Here is a 15,757-nt window from a genome sequence, read left to right as displayed (position 1 = left end):
TAAACAATTTTCTTCTCACCTATCAAACCAAAAACATTCAAAAGTATAAAGGTATAACTGAGCACAAATGACACTGAAATTGTATAAAGCAGTTGCAGTTGTGACTACCCAAATTTTCATAGTTGATTCCTCACCTCTCGTACATCTCTCTGTAACTTTGTATTCATTTCTTCAGATTTTATTAAGTCTTTTCTAGCTGTGTCAAGATCTTCTTCCAGCTCTGTTACTCTGCCAGACAAAGCAGTAAGACGTTCTTTCATTTGTGTCTGCTCTTTGTTTTGCTTATCTATGATGTCTTGGAGTTCAATCACTTTAGCAAGGTTTTCATCGTGGCACAAAGAACCATCAGAGGATCGCTATTGAACAGGAAAAAAAAAATGTATTTGCATGTTACATAGAAATTTGAAAAACAAACTTACTTACCTGTAAACACCCCTCCCCCAAGATAATTTTATTATTGGATAGACTACCACTGAAATTGTGGTAACCAAGACTTTTTAATTAAATGGTCATTCAAAAATCTTTTATTATAGTTTCAAATTAAAATATTATAGTTAATGATTAAAAATCAGACATCAGCTAAAAGAAGTAAATAGCTGTACCTTCCCATTTGTAGTTGGTGTATTTTCCTGTTCATGATTTATATCCAGCATCCCATCTGGAAGTGTTTTCTTCTGATTATTTTGCTCTTTCAGAATCATTAACTAAAAGAAAAGAAGAGTTTATATACATATGTTTCAAGTCAATTCCTTTCTCACTAATAATATAAGGAACAGCTGCAAAAGCAAAGGAGCAAAACAACAATTACTGATTCTACTGCGAGCTATGTATTAATAAAATATGGCACAGGCACTCAAAAACTTATGCCATCACAACACAAAAATTCTCATTTTAAAGCCACAGGAACTCTCTTTCTTAGGATTTTTTTTGGGGGGGAGGGGGTGTTAGGGGTTTTTTTGTTTGTTTTTCCTTTCCTGCTCTTTCACAGTGACCAAGTTAAAAATTATAGGTATCCCATCTGGAGTAGGGGGGGAACTCAAAGCCAAGAAGTGAAAGTGAACCTTAATAACTGAATAAATTACTGTGTACAAATATTGACTAAACACCCACAATGCATACACGAAGACTTTTAAAAAAAGAAACCTACCTCTTTATGCGTAGTACCTAGTTCTTCTTCCAATAAGCTACATCTTTCAAGTGCTACTCGTAACCTCTCCCTTACCTGAAAGAGTAATTTCAAATAATTTGAAATAATTCAAATTAAAAATAAATCAATTTCACTTATTGCCATGCTGCCATGCCCTTTCAGATAATAAATGTCACCATTTCCATTACACTTAGAAACCTCCTTAATCTTGAGTCAGTACTAATTACAACATATGCTACAAAAAACCTTCTAGAGAAACAATGCGCATCTTAAAATCTAGCTTTTCCTTTTTTGTCATAAGCAAATCAGATCTCAACATGACCTGTACATTTAGGCAAGAATTAAACATATCCAGAATTTGCTTATCCTTTTGTAAGGCACAAAGTGTGTATGCTTTTGCTTATTTACAACACGGAAGAAGAGACAGAATTCTGCTTAAAATAATTTGCCAGGCTTTATACACAAGGGTCACGAAAGTTAGGCAAACTATGAGCTGGCAGCAAAATTCAGAGTAAACTTTACTGTGAATAATATTTGCATATCCTGCTGCCAACATCAGGCAAAACTACAGGGCGGAGTTCCTTTAATTCAGCTTTATTTGATATTACAGTGTAAGCAGATTCCTCTCCTCCTGTTCTCTCTACTCCATTTCTTGTATTACATAATCAGAAGGCTAAGTCCTGATATTACACAGGTAAGCAAATGTATGCATTCCTACAACAAATATATTGCCCCTGAACTACACTTAGTTGACATTAGCACAGTTAATGAAGTACTAGAATAACCTACAGCACCTTGCAACTATTAATTTAGGAGGGCAGTTACAGCAAAGCTACTATCTTAATACAGAGAAAAGTTCTGAGAACCTGACTTCTACAACTTTAGTATGAACAACTGCATGGTCCACACAGAAGAAAGAGGGGACAGGATGAGATGTTAGCTATCGTATTTCATTACCTTTTCATCAAGGGCTTTATGGTGTTCAAATAAGGATTTTAGTGCTTTGAGAACTTCTACTTCACTAGAAACTCCTGCTGGAGACTGAGCTTGTCTCTTTACAACAGTCATTCTGAGAGATCGCTCATGCCTGGAGACAAGACACTCTAAGTGTTCCAGTAATAGCTAAAACAAACAAGCAAACAAAAAAAGGAACAATGTTTATTCCTGTTCTGCATAGCTGTCTCCTAAAACATGAAGTTTTGAGTTCTAAACTTCAAATCTGAGAGCCAAAGACTACTGCATCAAGCATAAGGACCCGTTTTTAACATTTCACCAGTGTTAAAAGTCATATCAGAGCTAACACATTTCCTACTTCTCTCTTTCAGTCCAGTTTTTAAATGAGGTTTCTACTCAACCTTTTCAGTTCCACCACCAATCTGAGGAACTGCATGCTTGTCAGAAGGACACACGTAGGAAATGCTTTACATCGGAGAGCAACTGTTCTGCTGGCAGCAGTGCAAGCTGCTGGAACAGATCGCTGCAGTTTGCCTGCTCTATTCCTCTGATCTTGGGTGTTGTATTATTACAAAACTTTAACAAGAAAGCTGAATGACAGATAACAGGGCAGTCTTACAAGCTTTTCCTGATTCTGCACAGCAGTACTTGGAGCTGTGCATAAGCTTCCAAACTTTCTTAATCAACACACATTCGCACTCCCAGGGGGATTCATGTGCAAATATCAGGGAAAAAATACTTTTAGCTTTTCAAATTCAACATTCAATGCTTTTCTCCATGTAGCTGGATGCTTTAACAACGGTAATCTTGGAGAAGGCAAGGAACTAACCCTCGTATTATTTCTTTCTGCTTTCAGTTCAGCGATTTCTTCTTCCCTTTCAAGCAGCTGCTCCCTGCATACATTTAGCTCTTTCGTAAGCGCTGCAAATTCCTGAAATAAACCAGACAGAAATATAAGCACATCAAATATCAGGATACAGTGAGAGCAGATTTATATGAACACTTGATGCGATTTCTTGAAGTATTCGTTTCAGATGGCTAAAGCCAATACAGTTGTATTAGTCATGCTAAGCAGGCTTAAGTTCAAACACTTAAAACCGTTACACTGTCAAATGTAAAGACAAAAGATGTTTGACCAGTACTTTTGAGAACTCGTTCGTCTCTCAAGGCAATTATCTGCATTGGGGTATCCCTGGTAAGCAAAGGGAAAAACTTATTTGTAATGCACTTTGTTGGTTTTTTGGTGGGTTTGTTTTGTTTTGTTTTTTAAATGACTGCTGAGGGAGACATGAAAAAAACAGAGCACTAAGCAAAAACAGAACCCAGCAAAACATGGCAAATTTCAAGGCAGTATTTAATTTAATCTAATTGTGAGAGACAATGCATAACCCTAGCATCTACCAGAACACACAGGTTACTACTTCATAGTCATAGAGCATCCCTGAAGCTTCACCACTGGAGGACTCGGACCTTTATGGGTATTTATCCACTTAAGCTACATACAGGGATTTCATTTATACCTACTTTCAAATCTCACAGAATGGAACTTAAACAGCCCTTTCCCTACAGTCCTGCTAGAAATCTCGGAGGATTAGAATCAGAATTTTCTAGAAGCCGAGCCCTTGGGCTCAAAGCCCTCAAAAGGCTTCCCCTTCAAATCCAATAAAGCTTTCACCAAACAAAACTCAACCAAAGTGAAATACTACATAGAGGGAAAAGTCATCAGGGAACAGGAATTAAGCTAACTCACAGCAGTTACGGCATGTTTATTTGAACATTTCTGAACATTGAGATTAGTCAAATTCAAAGAATACATTTATAAATTTTTGCATTTCTGTCAGGAAGACACAACTGTACTCAGTATCTGAAAGAGCCACTGCATCCTAAACCATTTCCACTCTCTCAACAGCCTCACTAAAAATACACAACATAAAAGGCATTTAAACTTTCCATCAACTCAGTGAGCATACTCGGGATAGAATAAAAGATACAACTATACACCACATTTATAAGGAAGTACTGAGCCTAACCTTACCTACCTACTTACTCTGGCAAAATTTAAGGTGTAAGAATTTCTAATATGGTTCAGATTATTAACAGTAAGCATGAATGCGAACAAGTCCATGCTTTAGAAGAAGGCTTTGTAAGAAACAGGAAAAAAAACTCGTGTCATCAATGCAACTTAGGATGCGAAAATAAATACGCATCGACCACTCCAACGGCCAGTGAACGCTTCAGAAGCACTTGTATAAGAAAACATTGAAACACTAGTAAATAAATTAGTCCTCCCTATTGTCTAAAATGAGGAAAACACTAATAAACAAAAGTCATGTCTAATAAACAGTAGATTAGTACAGCTGAACTGGCGATGATCAAGACAAGATGAACAAGACAAATGGCCAACTAAGAACAACATACTGGGGAAACACACTGTGTTTTCAAGTAAAAATCCCTGGAAATACACTTATTAAAACAACCTGGCCTATAAATATAGCTACCGGAACTTTTAAACACACAAAACAAACTACAAAACATTCCTGAGTGCAAGGTAAACCAAGAAAGGAAAAAACCTACTTCAAGCTTCACAGAAGCTGCCGGAAAAATTGATTCTACTATGAGCTTTCCCTGCAGAACACTCCTTTGTTTCCAAACTTTTCCTGTACTTTCAATATCCCACCCGCGGGAGCTTCCAAGGCTCCCAGGCAACTGATGACACACATCCCTTTTGCTCCCATACAAGCTTAGGTAAACCAGAACGCATTTCCAAAGCTGCAGTTCTTCACAGGCCTTCCCTACTTATCTTTAGGTATTTGATAATTAAGTACTACCGAAACTAGTAGAAGTACTAAGAGACTCACAGTCTATTACAATATATAATAATAATCTATGATAGTATTCACAAAAGAGCTTGACATGAATTTACTCTTTTGGTGGTGTTTTTGCCCTTTTCAAAATAATTAAAAAAACTCAAAATGCCAACATCAAAATTTACAACCATCGACATCACACAATTCTCCAAAGGACATCGGACTGACATGGAACATTCTATATTTTTCCAGTCTCTACCTCAAGACTTGAGAACAGGATAAAGAAAGCAGTAAAGACTACCAGACACTGTTTCGTCATCCTTTCTCAACTTAAAATCACTGTATAGCATTAATATACTTTTTTCTTATTTAAGACATGTATGAGCTTCATCTTCTGAAAAACAGCTGGATATTTGAAAGGAAGTCTATTCGCTCTTCAAGTGATTATAGTACATACAGTTCTATTCCACCGCATATTTCCATGTAAATATAAATTGTGGCACACATATATCATAATTATGACACGAACCATCACACTGTCAGATGACCCAAAAAAGAACAATGCACACAGGAATTTATATTGCTGCTGCATAAACAGACTGACACATATTTCGGGCATTGCGTAATACCTCCATTGCTGTTTGCTTTAACAAAATATAGTTGCTTTGAGTCCCTTAAGCTGCCTAATAAAAAACACTTGAATGTCTTTAGTTTCAGTTGACACTGCCAAAAGACATGTCCTTTCTAGTTTTAATACTTACCTTCAACAGTAGACAATTTGTGGTTTCCTCAAGCAGTTCAAAAGGAGAGAAACTACTTGCAACTTTATGATCTCAAAAAAGTTTGAGTTGTCTCATAATTTCTTCTTTGGCATTGGATGAATATATAGAAAGAATTAAAGCAAAAAAGAAAATCCTGAGAAACTTTTCTACTTATCCACAAAGCTGTATTACTTTTCTGTAATTAAGGAAAAGATTGAGAACATCAGAACAAAGTTCTGCTCTGCTTCTGGTTGCCATCAAAATAATAAATACCTGGCTCTGAGGACTGACAAGAACGGGACTCAGAATAAGCACTTCAGAGCACTTACAAGAATCAGTCGGAGAGTGCTGAATATACTAGGTAAATATTCATTAGAACATACTGACAAACACTTGTACTCTATACTAAATTGAAATGTTTACTGAAGAAAGTAACTTTCTGAACCAACTGAATGTTCCAAATATGACACTCTTGCTGCCAGAAATAAATACTCTCAAGAAAAAGCTAAATTAAGAGAAAACTAGTTTGTTGTTGTTCAGTAATACTCTTTCTGGGTTTTTTTTTTTTTTGTCCACAAGCTCCATGATTTTTTAAAGCAATTGCGTTTCTTCTACATCAACCTTCAGAACTGACCTTCAACCTTTAGTATTTTAGAGGCCACAACATGAACATCCTTCCAAGAGTTGGATCAAGTAGTGTCTAGCTGTCAAGCCCGTACATTTCTGATGTCTGAGCTGACAGCCACTTGGTTACTTGCAAAATCTCGGTCCAGGAATATTACAGCTTTCAGGGAACAGTTCTCTTCATAGAATCATAGAATCATTAAGGTTGGAAAAGACCCTTAAGATCGAGTCCAACTGTTAACCTATCACTGCCAAGTCCACCACTAAACCATGTCCTCGAGCACCACATCCACCCGTCTTTTAAATACCTCCAGGGATGGGGACTCAACCACTGCCCTGGGCAGCCTGGGCCAGTGCCTGACCACCCTTTAGGTGAAGAAGTTTTTCCTAATATCCAACCTAAACCTCCCCTGGCACGGCTTGAGGCTGTTTCCTCTCGTCCTATCGCTTGTTACTGGGGAGAAGAGACCAACCCCCACCTCGCTACATGTTTATTACAAGCGTAATTTATAGGTTCCACAGATAGTACATTACAAACCAATAAATACTATCTGACAGGAAAGACAGTATTTAACTTAGGGAAAAACTTGAAAGAAAGAGGTAATCCCTGAAAGTCTATTAACATAAGCTGTGTATTAGGGATGCTCTACAGACAAAAGAACTGTAAGTTTGCCTGGAATTTGCTCAAGCAAAAAAATTTATTCCACAATAAAACGCAACACCATTCTTGAGTGCATAAGGAATCATGGATTACAGGCAACAACATGACCAGAAAGCTTATTTAAAGGATGAAAAGAGATAAGAAAAGAAACATATTTTAAATTCATCAAAGAAAATATTATTAAACACTATGAAAGTAGTATCTTCTGGCAATACAAGGATGAAGATGCAACTGTTGCATCTTTAGGAACATCTCCACGAGAAATATGTGAGTGGAGTTTCTCTGTTTCGTCTCCAAGTAATATTTTGGTTTACTGTTAACATTATGTTCTGTAGCCTACACATCAAACAACCCACTCAAAAGTCTGAGAGGCTGAAGAGAGCATGAGAACAACAACCAGGGAAAGTGCAGGCCATCAGGGATGAGAAACCAATGGAATCTGAGGTAAGTTTCCATCATGTTATTTACACTACATGTAAACCACAATTATTCCAAATGATGCATGCATGAAAATGACAAATACACAGTCTTAAACAGAACAATCAAAGAAAATCTAAATATCTAAGCTTAACAGGGTATTTCATAGCCACTTCATTTTAAGGCTAACAGTTTTCAGGTAGCACACAGTGACCAATATCCCCAATATATTTGGAAGTTCCTAGCAAGCAAATTTTTGTACCCATTAAGTCATACCAGTTTTGTGGTTTTTTTGTTTGGTTGTCTTTGGTTTTTGTTTTTTTAAGCTAACCATCAGAATTATAAAATAGTTAAAGGGTCTTTAGAGTTAAAACTGAAAAGAATTGACATGTTTTAATCATTAAATCCAGCCTTCCAAGAAAAGTTACACACACTTTAACAACAAATCCAGAAGAAACAACAACCAACACAAACTGTGCTTTGCCTGTTCCACATAATAAATCAGATTGCTCTCAACCTTTCCATATCTCTGGCATGTGCTAATGGGAAAGGGAAAAATCAGCCTAGAGCGTATAATGAAAAAAAATTTTGTTTTTCACCTAGTGAAATTAATTTCCAGTAAGTATCAAGCAGCCTGGATTTTCCAACCTGGAAACATAAAGCTTATTTCAAGCATTAAGAGAATAAGTTCTATGAATTAAATTTATCTTTTGTTCTCAAAAACAACTTAAAAGGGAATGTAAGAAAATACTTAAAGTAATATTAAAATATGGTTATGTCAAACTCTTGCGTTTCAGAGCACTGAAAGGTTTTTCATGCTTGAAGTAGCTGTTTTTCCAACTAGAGCTAACTACCCGCCAGAGTGAGAATACACTGTGGCTTATAATATAATTAAAGCATCAACCTCCTTTCCTGTTTCTCCTTATGTATAATATGTTTTATAATTCAAAAGACCACTACCAAAACACAGGTGCAGATTTCTTTACTATTACAAAAAATTCTCACATTCCAACTAGTGGCATTGAGATATTTTAAGATATTTAATACCACCGTTGGTCAACTCCCAGAAGTTTATATTTTCCTTAACTCAAAAAACATACCTTTTTTTTCTCTAGCAAAAACCGTAGCACTGCATGAAAACACTGAAGTGAATATTGCTGCCAGCTGACAGTCAGTGACTAATACTAAACCTGAGTAACTTTATATCATTCCAGCCCTCTTTTTTAGTACGGTATTCTTCAAGGTTACTTCTTGGATTGACCCATCTAGGCTTTGCCATTAACACTGCTCAATCCTAAACAGGCAATTAAGTTTTAAACTGTTTACAGTTGCATAACGTTATTGCTCTGGAATGAAACTCTCTCTTTCCAGTCCACTTTGGAGCTGAAAGTACAATCAACTGCCTCGCATTTGACAAGTAATGAGGAAAAGAACTCTTAATTCACAGCCAGTAGGTACCAAACATATGTCCAATAGCGAAATGGAAAAGCTTACAGTAAAGCCAAGTCTCCATGGTAATAAATAGGTTTCCAATTACCATCCTGAGTGAGTTGCTTAAATTTATATGCAGTGTTCACTGAGCCTGAACTACAAAGCATTAAATCCAGGCTTCATTGCTAGGAGCTTGCAGGAAGCGCTGCATGTTGACATGCAAGAAAACATACATGAAGGGTGGCATTTGGCAGCTTCGCAAGAGGAATGCAGAAGTAACATGAAAAGGGAAGTAGAAACACATCAATTCCACGTTCTCCCTCCTCTATGTCCCCTTCCCTGATCTAACACATTTCTGATCGACATTTCCTATTTGGGGTGTGGGGGGTAAAAGTACCGGAACCCAAACATGGCTGGATTCAGCCTCTCGCTCCTTGAAGCATCACAGGTGCTCCCTTCACCACATTAATCAATGCTCAAACTTTATACATGCTACAACAGTTTGGAAAGTGAGCCTGTAAACCTCAGTACACAGAGCAAAGCACAGGTTGGAGACAGGCGAACTGGAGCCACCTACACTCAAATCATTAACTACAGCCTGTATCATTAACTACACCCAGACTAGCAAAATCATTACCGCCTATACTCTTGCATTTGATTTTCTCTAAACCCAGCAAAACAGTGCTGTGTACAAGCATACATACAACATAACATACAACAGTTATGTATTCGAGACTAGGGCCATAGCCTCATGCAAAAGCGTGTCTTTGTGCATCACTGGAGAGCCAACAATCACCGATTATATACCGTACTTTGCACTGCAAGGTACACATGCCGATCTCCGAGGAACTTCCAAGCTCCACCATTAATTAGACCTACATACAACATAATGAATAAAATAGTCATATATGCAACAAATGATATCTACAAGACTGTTAGCTGGTAATACACTGGAAGTCAATGCTAAGCCACAGCTGCATCCTGCAGCCTCTTTGTAGGTCTGTGAAATTAAGGAAAGAGAACATGAAGTTGTTTAAACAAGTCAGAAAAGTTCATCCAGTTACCCTTCTTGCTGTCTAACAACTTGCAGTTTGCCAAGCATCTTCCTGTAGGGCAACTAGCCTTGCGACCGTTGAAAGATTAAGAATCCATAATTTCTCCACGTAGCTTGTTAATCTTTTCATCAACCATAACAAATCATTGCCAGTATCTGAGGCTTGTTCAAAGTATGGTAGATCACACAGGGTATATTTTCAGTTAACCCAGAGTGGACACTACCCATTTTCACCATAGCCTTTTTAACAGAGACTTTTAAACTACTTTTAAAGCTACAGATGTGTATCAAAGATTACATATCAAACAGGGAACAACTATACCAAAGTACTTACTTTTTCCCCAAAGGCTTTCTCCAAAAAAAAAAAAAAAACAACTTGGGGGGCAAACCAAGCTGAAAGAAATCAGGAAAGGAAGGCAAGAGACTGGCATGGGTGAGTCGAAACCTGCTGGCCAAATTAAAGGGCAGGAAGGAAATGCCCAGGCAGCGGAAGCAGGGACAGGTATCCTGGGAAGAGTATAGGGATGCTGCACAGTTGTGTAGGGATGGGGTCAGGAAGGCCAAGGTGCAGCTGGAGCTGAATTTGGCAAGGGATGCAAAGAATACTAAGAAGGGCTTCTACAGATACGTCAGCCAGAAAAGGAAGGTCAAAGAAAGCGTACTCCCCAATGAGCAAGACTGAAACTGGTAACAACAGACGAGAAGGCTGAGGTACTCAACAACTTTGCCTCAGTCTTCACTGGCAACCTCTCTTCCCACACCTCTCGAGTGGATGGATGGCAAGATGGGGACTGGCGGAGCAAAGTCCCTCCCACCGTAAGAGAAGATCAGGTTCATGACCACCTGAAGCACCTCAACATACATAAGTCCACGGGACCTGATGAGATGCATCCCAGAGTCCTAAGGAAACTGGCTGATGTAGTTGCCAAGCCACTCTCCATGATATTTGAAAAGTCACACCAGTCAGGTGAAGTCCCTTGGGACTGGAAAAAGGGAAGCATTGCGCTCATTTTTAAAATGGTAGAAAGGAGGACCCTGGGAACAACCGACCTGTCAGCCTCACCTCTGTGCCTGGGAAGGTCTTGGAACAGATCCTCCTAGAAGCTATACTAAGGCACATGGAGGACAGGGAGGTGATTCGAGACAGCCAACACGGCTTCACCAAGGGCAAGTCCTGCCTAACCAACTTAATGGCCTTCTATGATGGAGTGACTACATCAGTGGGCAAGGGAAGAGCTACGGATGTCTTCTATCTGGACTGCTGTAAGGCCTTTGACACAGTCCCCCACAACATCCTTCCCTCTAAATTGGAGAGACAGGGATTTGACGGGTCAACTGTTCGGCGGATGAGGAATTGGTTGGATGGTTGCATCCAGGGGGTAGTGGTCAATGGCTCAATGTCCAGATGGAGATCGGTGACAAGTGGGGTCCATACTGGGGCCAGTACTGTTTAATATCTTCATCAATGACAGAGACAGTGGGATTGAGTGCACCCTCAGCGAATTTGCAGACAACACCAAGCTGAGCGGTGTGGTTGACATGTCTGAGGGGTGGGATGCCATCCAGGGGGACTTGGACAAGCTCGAGAAGTGGGCCCATGTGAACCTCATGAGGTTCAACAAGGCCAAGTGCAAGGTCCTGCACCTGGGTCGGGGCAACCCCTGGCATCAATACAGGCTGGGGGATGAAGGGATTGAGAGCAGTCCTGTGGAGAAGGACTTGGGGGTACTGGTGGATTAAAAGCTGGACACGAACTGACAATGAGCTGTCGCAGCCCGGAAGACCAACCGTATCCTGGGCTGCATCAAAAAGAAGCATGGCCAGCAGCTTGAGGAACGTGATTCTGCCCCTCTGCTTCTGCTCTGGTGAGACCCCACCTGGAGCCCTGCATCCAGCTCTGGGGTCCTCAGCACAGGAAAGGCATGGACCTGTTGGAGTGGGTCCAGAGGAGGGCAACAAAAATGATCAGAGGAATGGAACACCTTTCCTATGAAGAGAGGCTGAGAGGGTTGGGGTTGTTCAGCCTGGAGAAGAGAAGGCTCCAAGGAGACCTTATTGCAGCTTTTCAGTACTTAAAGGGGGCTTATAAGAAAGATGGGGACAGACTTTTTTTAGCAGGGCCTATTGCAATAGGACACAGGGTAATGGTTTTAAACTGAAAGAGGGTAGAGTCAGACTAGATCTAAGGAAGAAATTTTTACAACGAAGGTGATGAAACACTGGAGCAGGTTTCCCAGAGAGATGGTAGATGTTCCATCCCTGGAAACATTGAAGGTCAGGGTGGACGGGGCTCTGAGCAACCTGACCTAGTTGAACATGTCCCTGCTCACTGCAGGGGAGTTGGACTAGATGATCTTTAAAGGTCCCTTCCAACTCAAACCATTCTATGATTCTATGAACCCTGCAACTTAACAGCATGCACAGAGGATTAACAAGAAATGAACAAACTGAACACTAACTAGAAACACTATTTTCTTCTCTTGTCTTTGTAAAATACTTTTAAAATGTTGTCCCTACTCAGGCAACATTATGAATCTTCTGAGTAAAGAAGTCCAAAAGCAGAACCATTACAACAGCTGTAAGGTAACAGCTGCCTAGCAGCAAGCATAGGAAACACAGAAGTGCTCTTCAGACTTGCATGAAACTTAGCATCTATTCATGTGCAATGGTGGCAGAAAACCTTCTTCCATCACATGGCTAGAATTTTTTCATTGTCATGGTTATGCAGAGTTCCACCTTAGCTGCTCTTGGATATATGTGAATACGTCCCCTGAAAGGGGAGATATGGCACAAAAGTATTCAAAACCATACCAAGCTTGTTCAGCTTGGAAAAATGTGCAAGATCAGCTAAAATATGTATCAGGAAAAGTTTAGTCATCATTGAAAAACAGGCTTTTCAACTTGGGATGTGTCTGGCTACTTTGTGCAGAACTGTGACTGTTGAGACTGGTCAGTAACAGAGTAATCCTTTCCAATACTGTACCAGTCCAAGTACCAATATTCCAGAAGAATAGTTTACCTTAACACAGAAATAAGTTTACAATACTCAGGGGGTGTTAGAAAAACAAATGCCTCTCAGTTACGCTCTTAATCAGTGAATTCTAAGGGTTTCACAATATGAATTACCACATTCCTGCACACCAGCCCAGTCTATTTTGATTAGTAACTAATACAGTAAGTAGTAGCACAACTTCTTAGTTATAGCTTTAGGCATCTCCATTTTTGGAGTACATGTCAGTGAAGAAACCTACCCACACCCATACCCACTATGGCAAAAGGAGAATACAGTTGTACTTAATTAAAGAGGAAGAATCTTGCATTACCAGTTTGACCAGATATGGGACAAAACCAGTCTCCATCTTTAACATGACACTATAGAGATTTCATTGACATTCTTCCTCTCCACATAAAGTTGGTCAAGATTTCCTGGGATCCCATACAGGATTCCACAGTATACAATGTTCCTCAAAAATACCAAACCGTAAAAAAAACTGCAAGATATGCTGAGCAAATTTAACAAGTTTAGTATTTTTCCTAGGACCCCCCCCCATTATGGAGGCTAAGCAGCTACTACAAAAGCTATAGCGAGATCTTTTAAGTTGTAAGCAACACTGAACTGTCAGTTTCCTTGGGCAAGAAAAAAAAAAAAAGTCTTTTTCTGTATATCAACTCCAAACATACTGCACTCACAAGAAATAGCACAATTCTGGCTCAGCTGACATTTAGTATTAAATTCCTATGACTTTTATGAATTAAAAATTATTTAATCCTCAATACTGCATTCTAGCATGTTTAAAAAATTCATCCTCACATGACTAATATTTCACTATTTTTTAGAAATAGACCCAGGACAAGATCCTTCATGCATGATTATTTCAGTGACAAGATACTTCTGCTTGCAAAAACTGTAAGCAGCAGCTGAGGCACTGCCCTGCCCTATTCTAATTATTCATCTTAGCCTCTAGTTGTCAGGTTTAGTTCTGTGGCCACTAGTTGTAAAGTACGTTTTTCACACCATGTTAAAAGGGAGTGCTTGGGAATATCTTAATAAGGCTGGCCAAGCCATCCTCATTAAACAAGCATCAACATGTACTTCCCCCGTCAGTGCTCTCCTATTATATATATATATTTTTTTTTTTGCCAAGTGATGAACAGTTCGCTCTTATAATTTCAAACTTGTTTAAGCAAGTAATACTCAATGAGGACAGATACATGCCTTCAGCAGGAAATTCAACTTACAGGCTCTTTACATTTTGTTTTTCTCTTTGTACTCTGTCACCCCAGTTTACATACTAAGTGAATTTACTGGGCTAACTGAAGCTAAATATATCTAAATCTGCAATATTTGAACTAAATGCAACTGGACCATTCCATGGAAAAGTTGCTTGATTTTTACAAATAAAGGCAACTCTAATGCCCGTGCAGAAAGAATAGAGTCTCAGGTCTTACAACAGACAAGTCTGGTATTTAAACACAGAAAAGCTTAACTCAGCAACACAGATGAAGTGTCAAAGTGTTGTTCTATGGGTGTTTTCTTTTTTAAGCTTTTTCTAATGTTCAAAGTAATTTTTTTGTCTGCCACAAAAGATATACATAATCAACAGCTCCAAACTTCATAACTACGTGAACCCAAAAAGCACGTTACATCACAGAACAAAACCAGGGATACGAATAATGCTAAAAGGCAGGGAAGGAAAGAAAAAAAAAAAAAGAGACGAGATGAGGACAGTCTGTTAATATGCTGTAACCAGTAACATATGCTGAAGTAAAAGATGGATCGGGTGAGGAACCTGGTCTGAGGAGAGGAAGCAGCTCCTATTCCACACTGGGCTACAAAAGGGAAAGATGATGCAGCCAGGAAACCCTGCAGCCTCCTACTCAGTTGAGAGAAAAGACATGCTTGGCCCATTTCTCCTCTACTACCTCCCAGGACTTAAACTTTTACAACCATTGGACAAAATACAGAAGAGTGTTACGCAGTCTCCAAAGACTACAGTTCCAACAAGGGATCAGAGTTACACCAAGGTAAGTATCAGCATAACTAAAATTACAGGAGGGGAAAAGGACAAGCTTCCATGGACAAGCAGTGAAAGCTAAAAGCCTAAAAAAGCTTTTTCATTTCCACTTTACATGAAGTCAAGTAATTCCAGATTTCCTAAAACAAAGGCTCAGCTTTTGGAAGATAATGTTGTTGAACCACACCCTCAAAAGACATTCTGAAAACTCAAGCTGCATGTTCTAAAAGAAAGAAATTACTAGATGCACCTGCCTCGTGTTCTTCAACACAAAGCTAAAAGAATGTTATGACCTTCCAAGCCTTTTCCCCATGAACTACAAAAAGGTGATAATACTGCATGAAAAATATATTACTCAGGAACAAAACAAAACAAAAAAAAAACCAAACAAAAACAAAACCACAGTGGTATCCCGAAGCGCCCCTGAAATTATCTAAACCAAACTTTTAGTCATTCACCCAAATGTAATACAGCAAATACAGAGAGCTTGGAAGAGATATTCTGAAGTTAGAAGCTTACCTAAGACACGCATAAACATGAAAAAACCCCAACCAGATTCACCCATCTATCCAAGACCGCCCTCCATACACACTCTGCTGTTCCAACCTTGGTCTCTCAGGTGCAGAGTCATCCTTTACACCCATAATTAGATTATCTGAAGAACTTCTAGTACTACAGGTAGCTCTTTGAACAACAAAATCCCATTTAAATCTTTAAATGACCTTTGATTTGGGTCAAAAGTTTCGTTTACTTCTGGGTTTCCAAATTAAAACACAAAAAGGTAGCCCACGTCTTAAATCCTAGTAGAAACAAAGAGATTCAAGTGCGAGACGTCAGTCAGGACTTTAAATACGATACACAACAGAACCTTAAAAGAATATAAAAT

At 39.0% G+C, this 15,757-nt stretch overlaps 1 protein-coding gene across 2 annotated transcripts in view; it reads right to left on the bottom strand.

The window, feature by feature from the left end:
• Positions 1–15,757, bottom strand: part of PPFIA1 (PTPRF interacting protein alpha 1) — a 61,091-nt gene that overhangs the window by 34,266 nt on the left and 11,068 nt on the right. For both annotated transcript variants that reach the window (XM_082317900.1, XM_082317901.1), the window contains exons 3-7: positions 2,931–3,032; positions 2,105–2,269; positions 1,148–1,222; positions 603–704; positions 135–356 (exon numbers count right to left, since the gene is read on the bottom strand). In XM_082317900.1, coding sequence (XP_082174026.1) covers positions 135–356; positions 603–704; positions 1,148–1,222; positions 2,105–2,269; positions 2,931–3,032 — 666 coding nt within the window. The remainder of the gene's footprint in view (positions 1–134; positions 357–602; positions 705–1,147; positions 1,223–2,104; positions 2,270–2,930; positions 3,033–15,757) is intronic.

This window comes from Platalea leucorodia (genome assembly GCF_965183815.1).
Source record: "Platalea leucorodia genome assembly, chromosome: 7".
Classification (NCBI taxonomy): domain Eukaryota; kingdom Metazoa; phylum Chordata; class Aves; order Pelecaniformes; family Threskiornithidae; genus Platalea; species Platalea leucorodia.
Note: the sequence above shows the minus strand (reverse complement) of the source record. Positions and strands in the feature narration are given on the sequence as shown.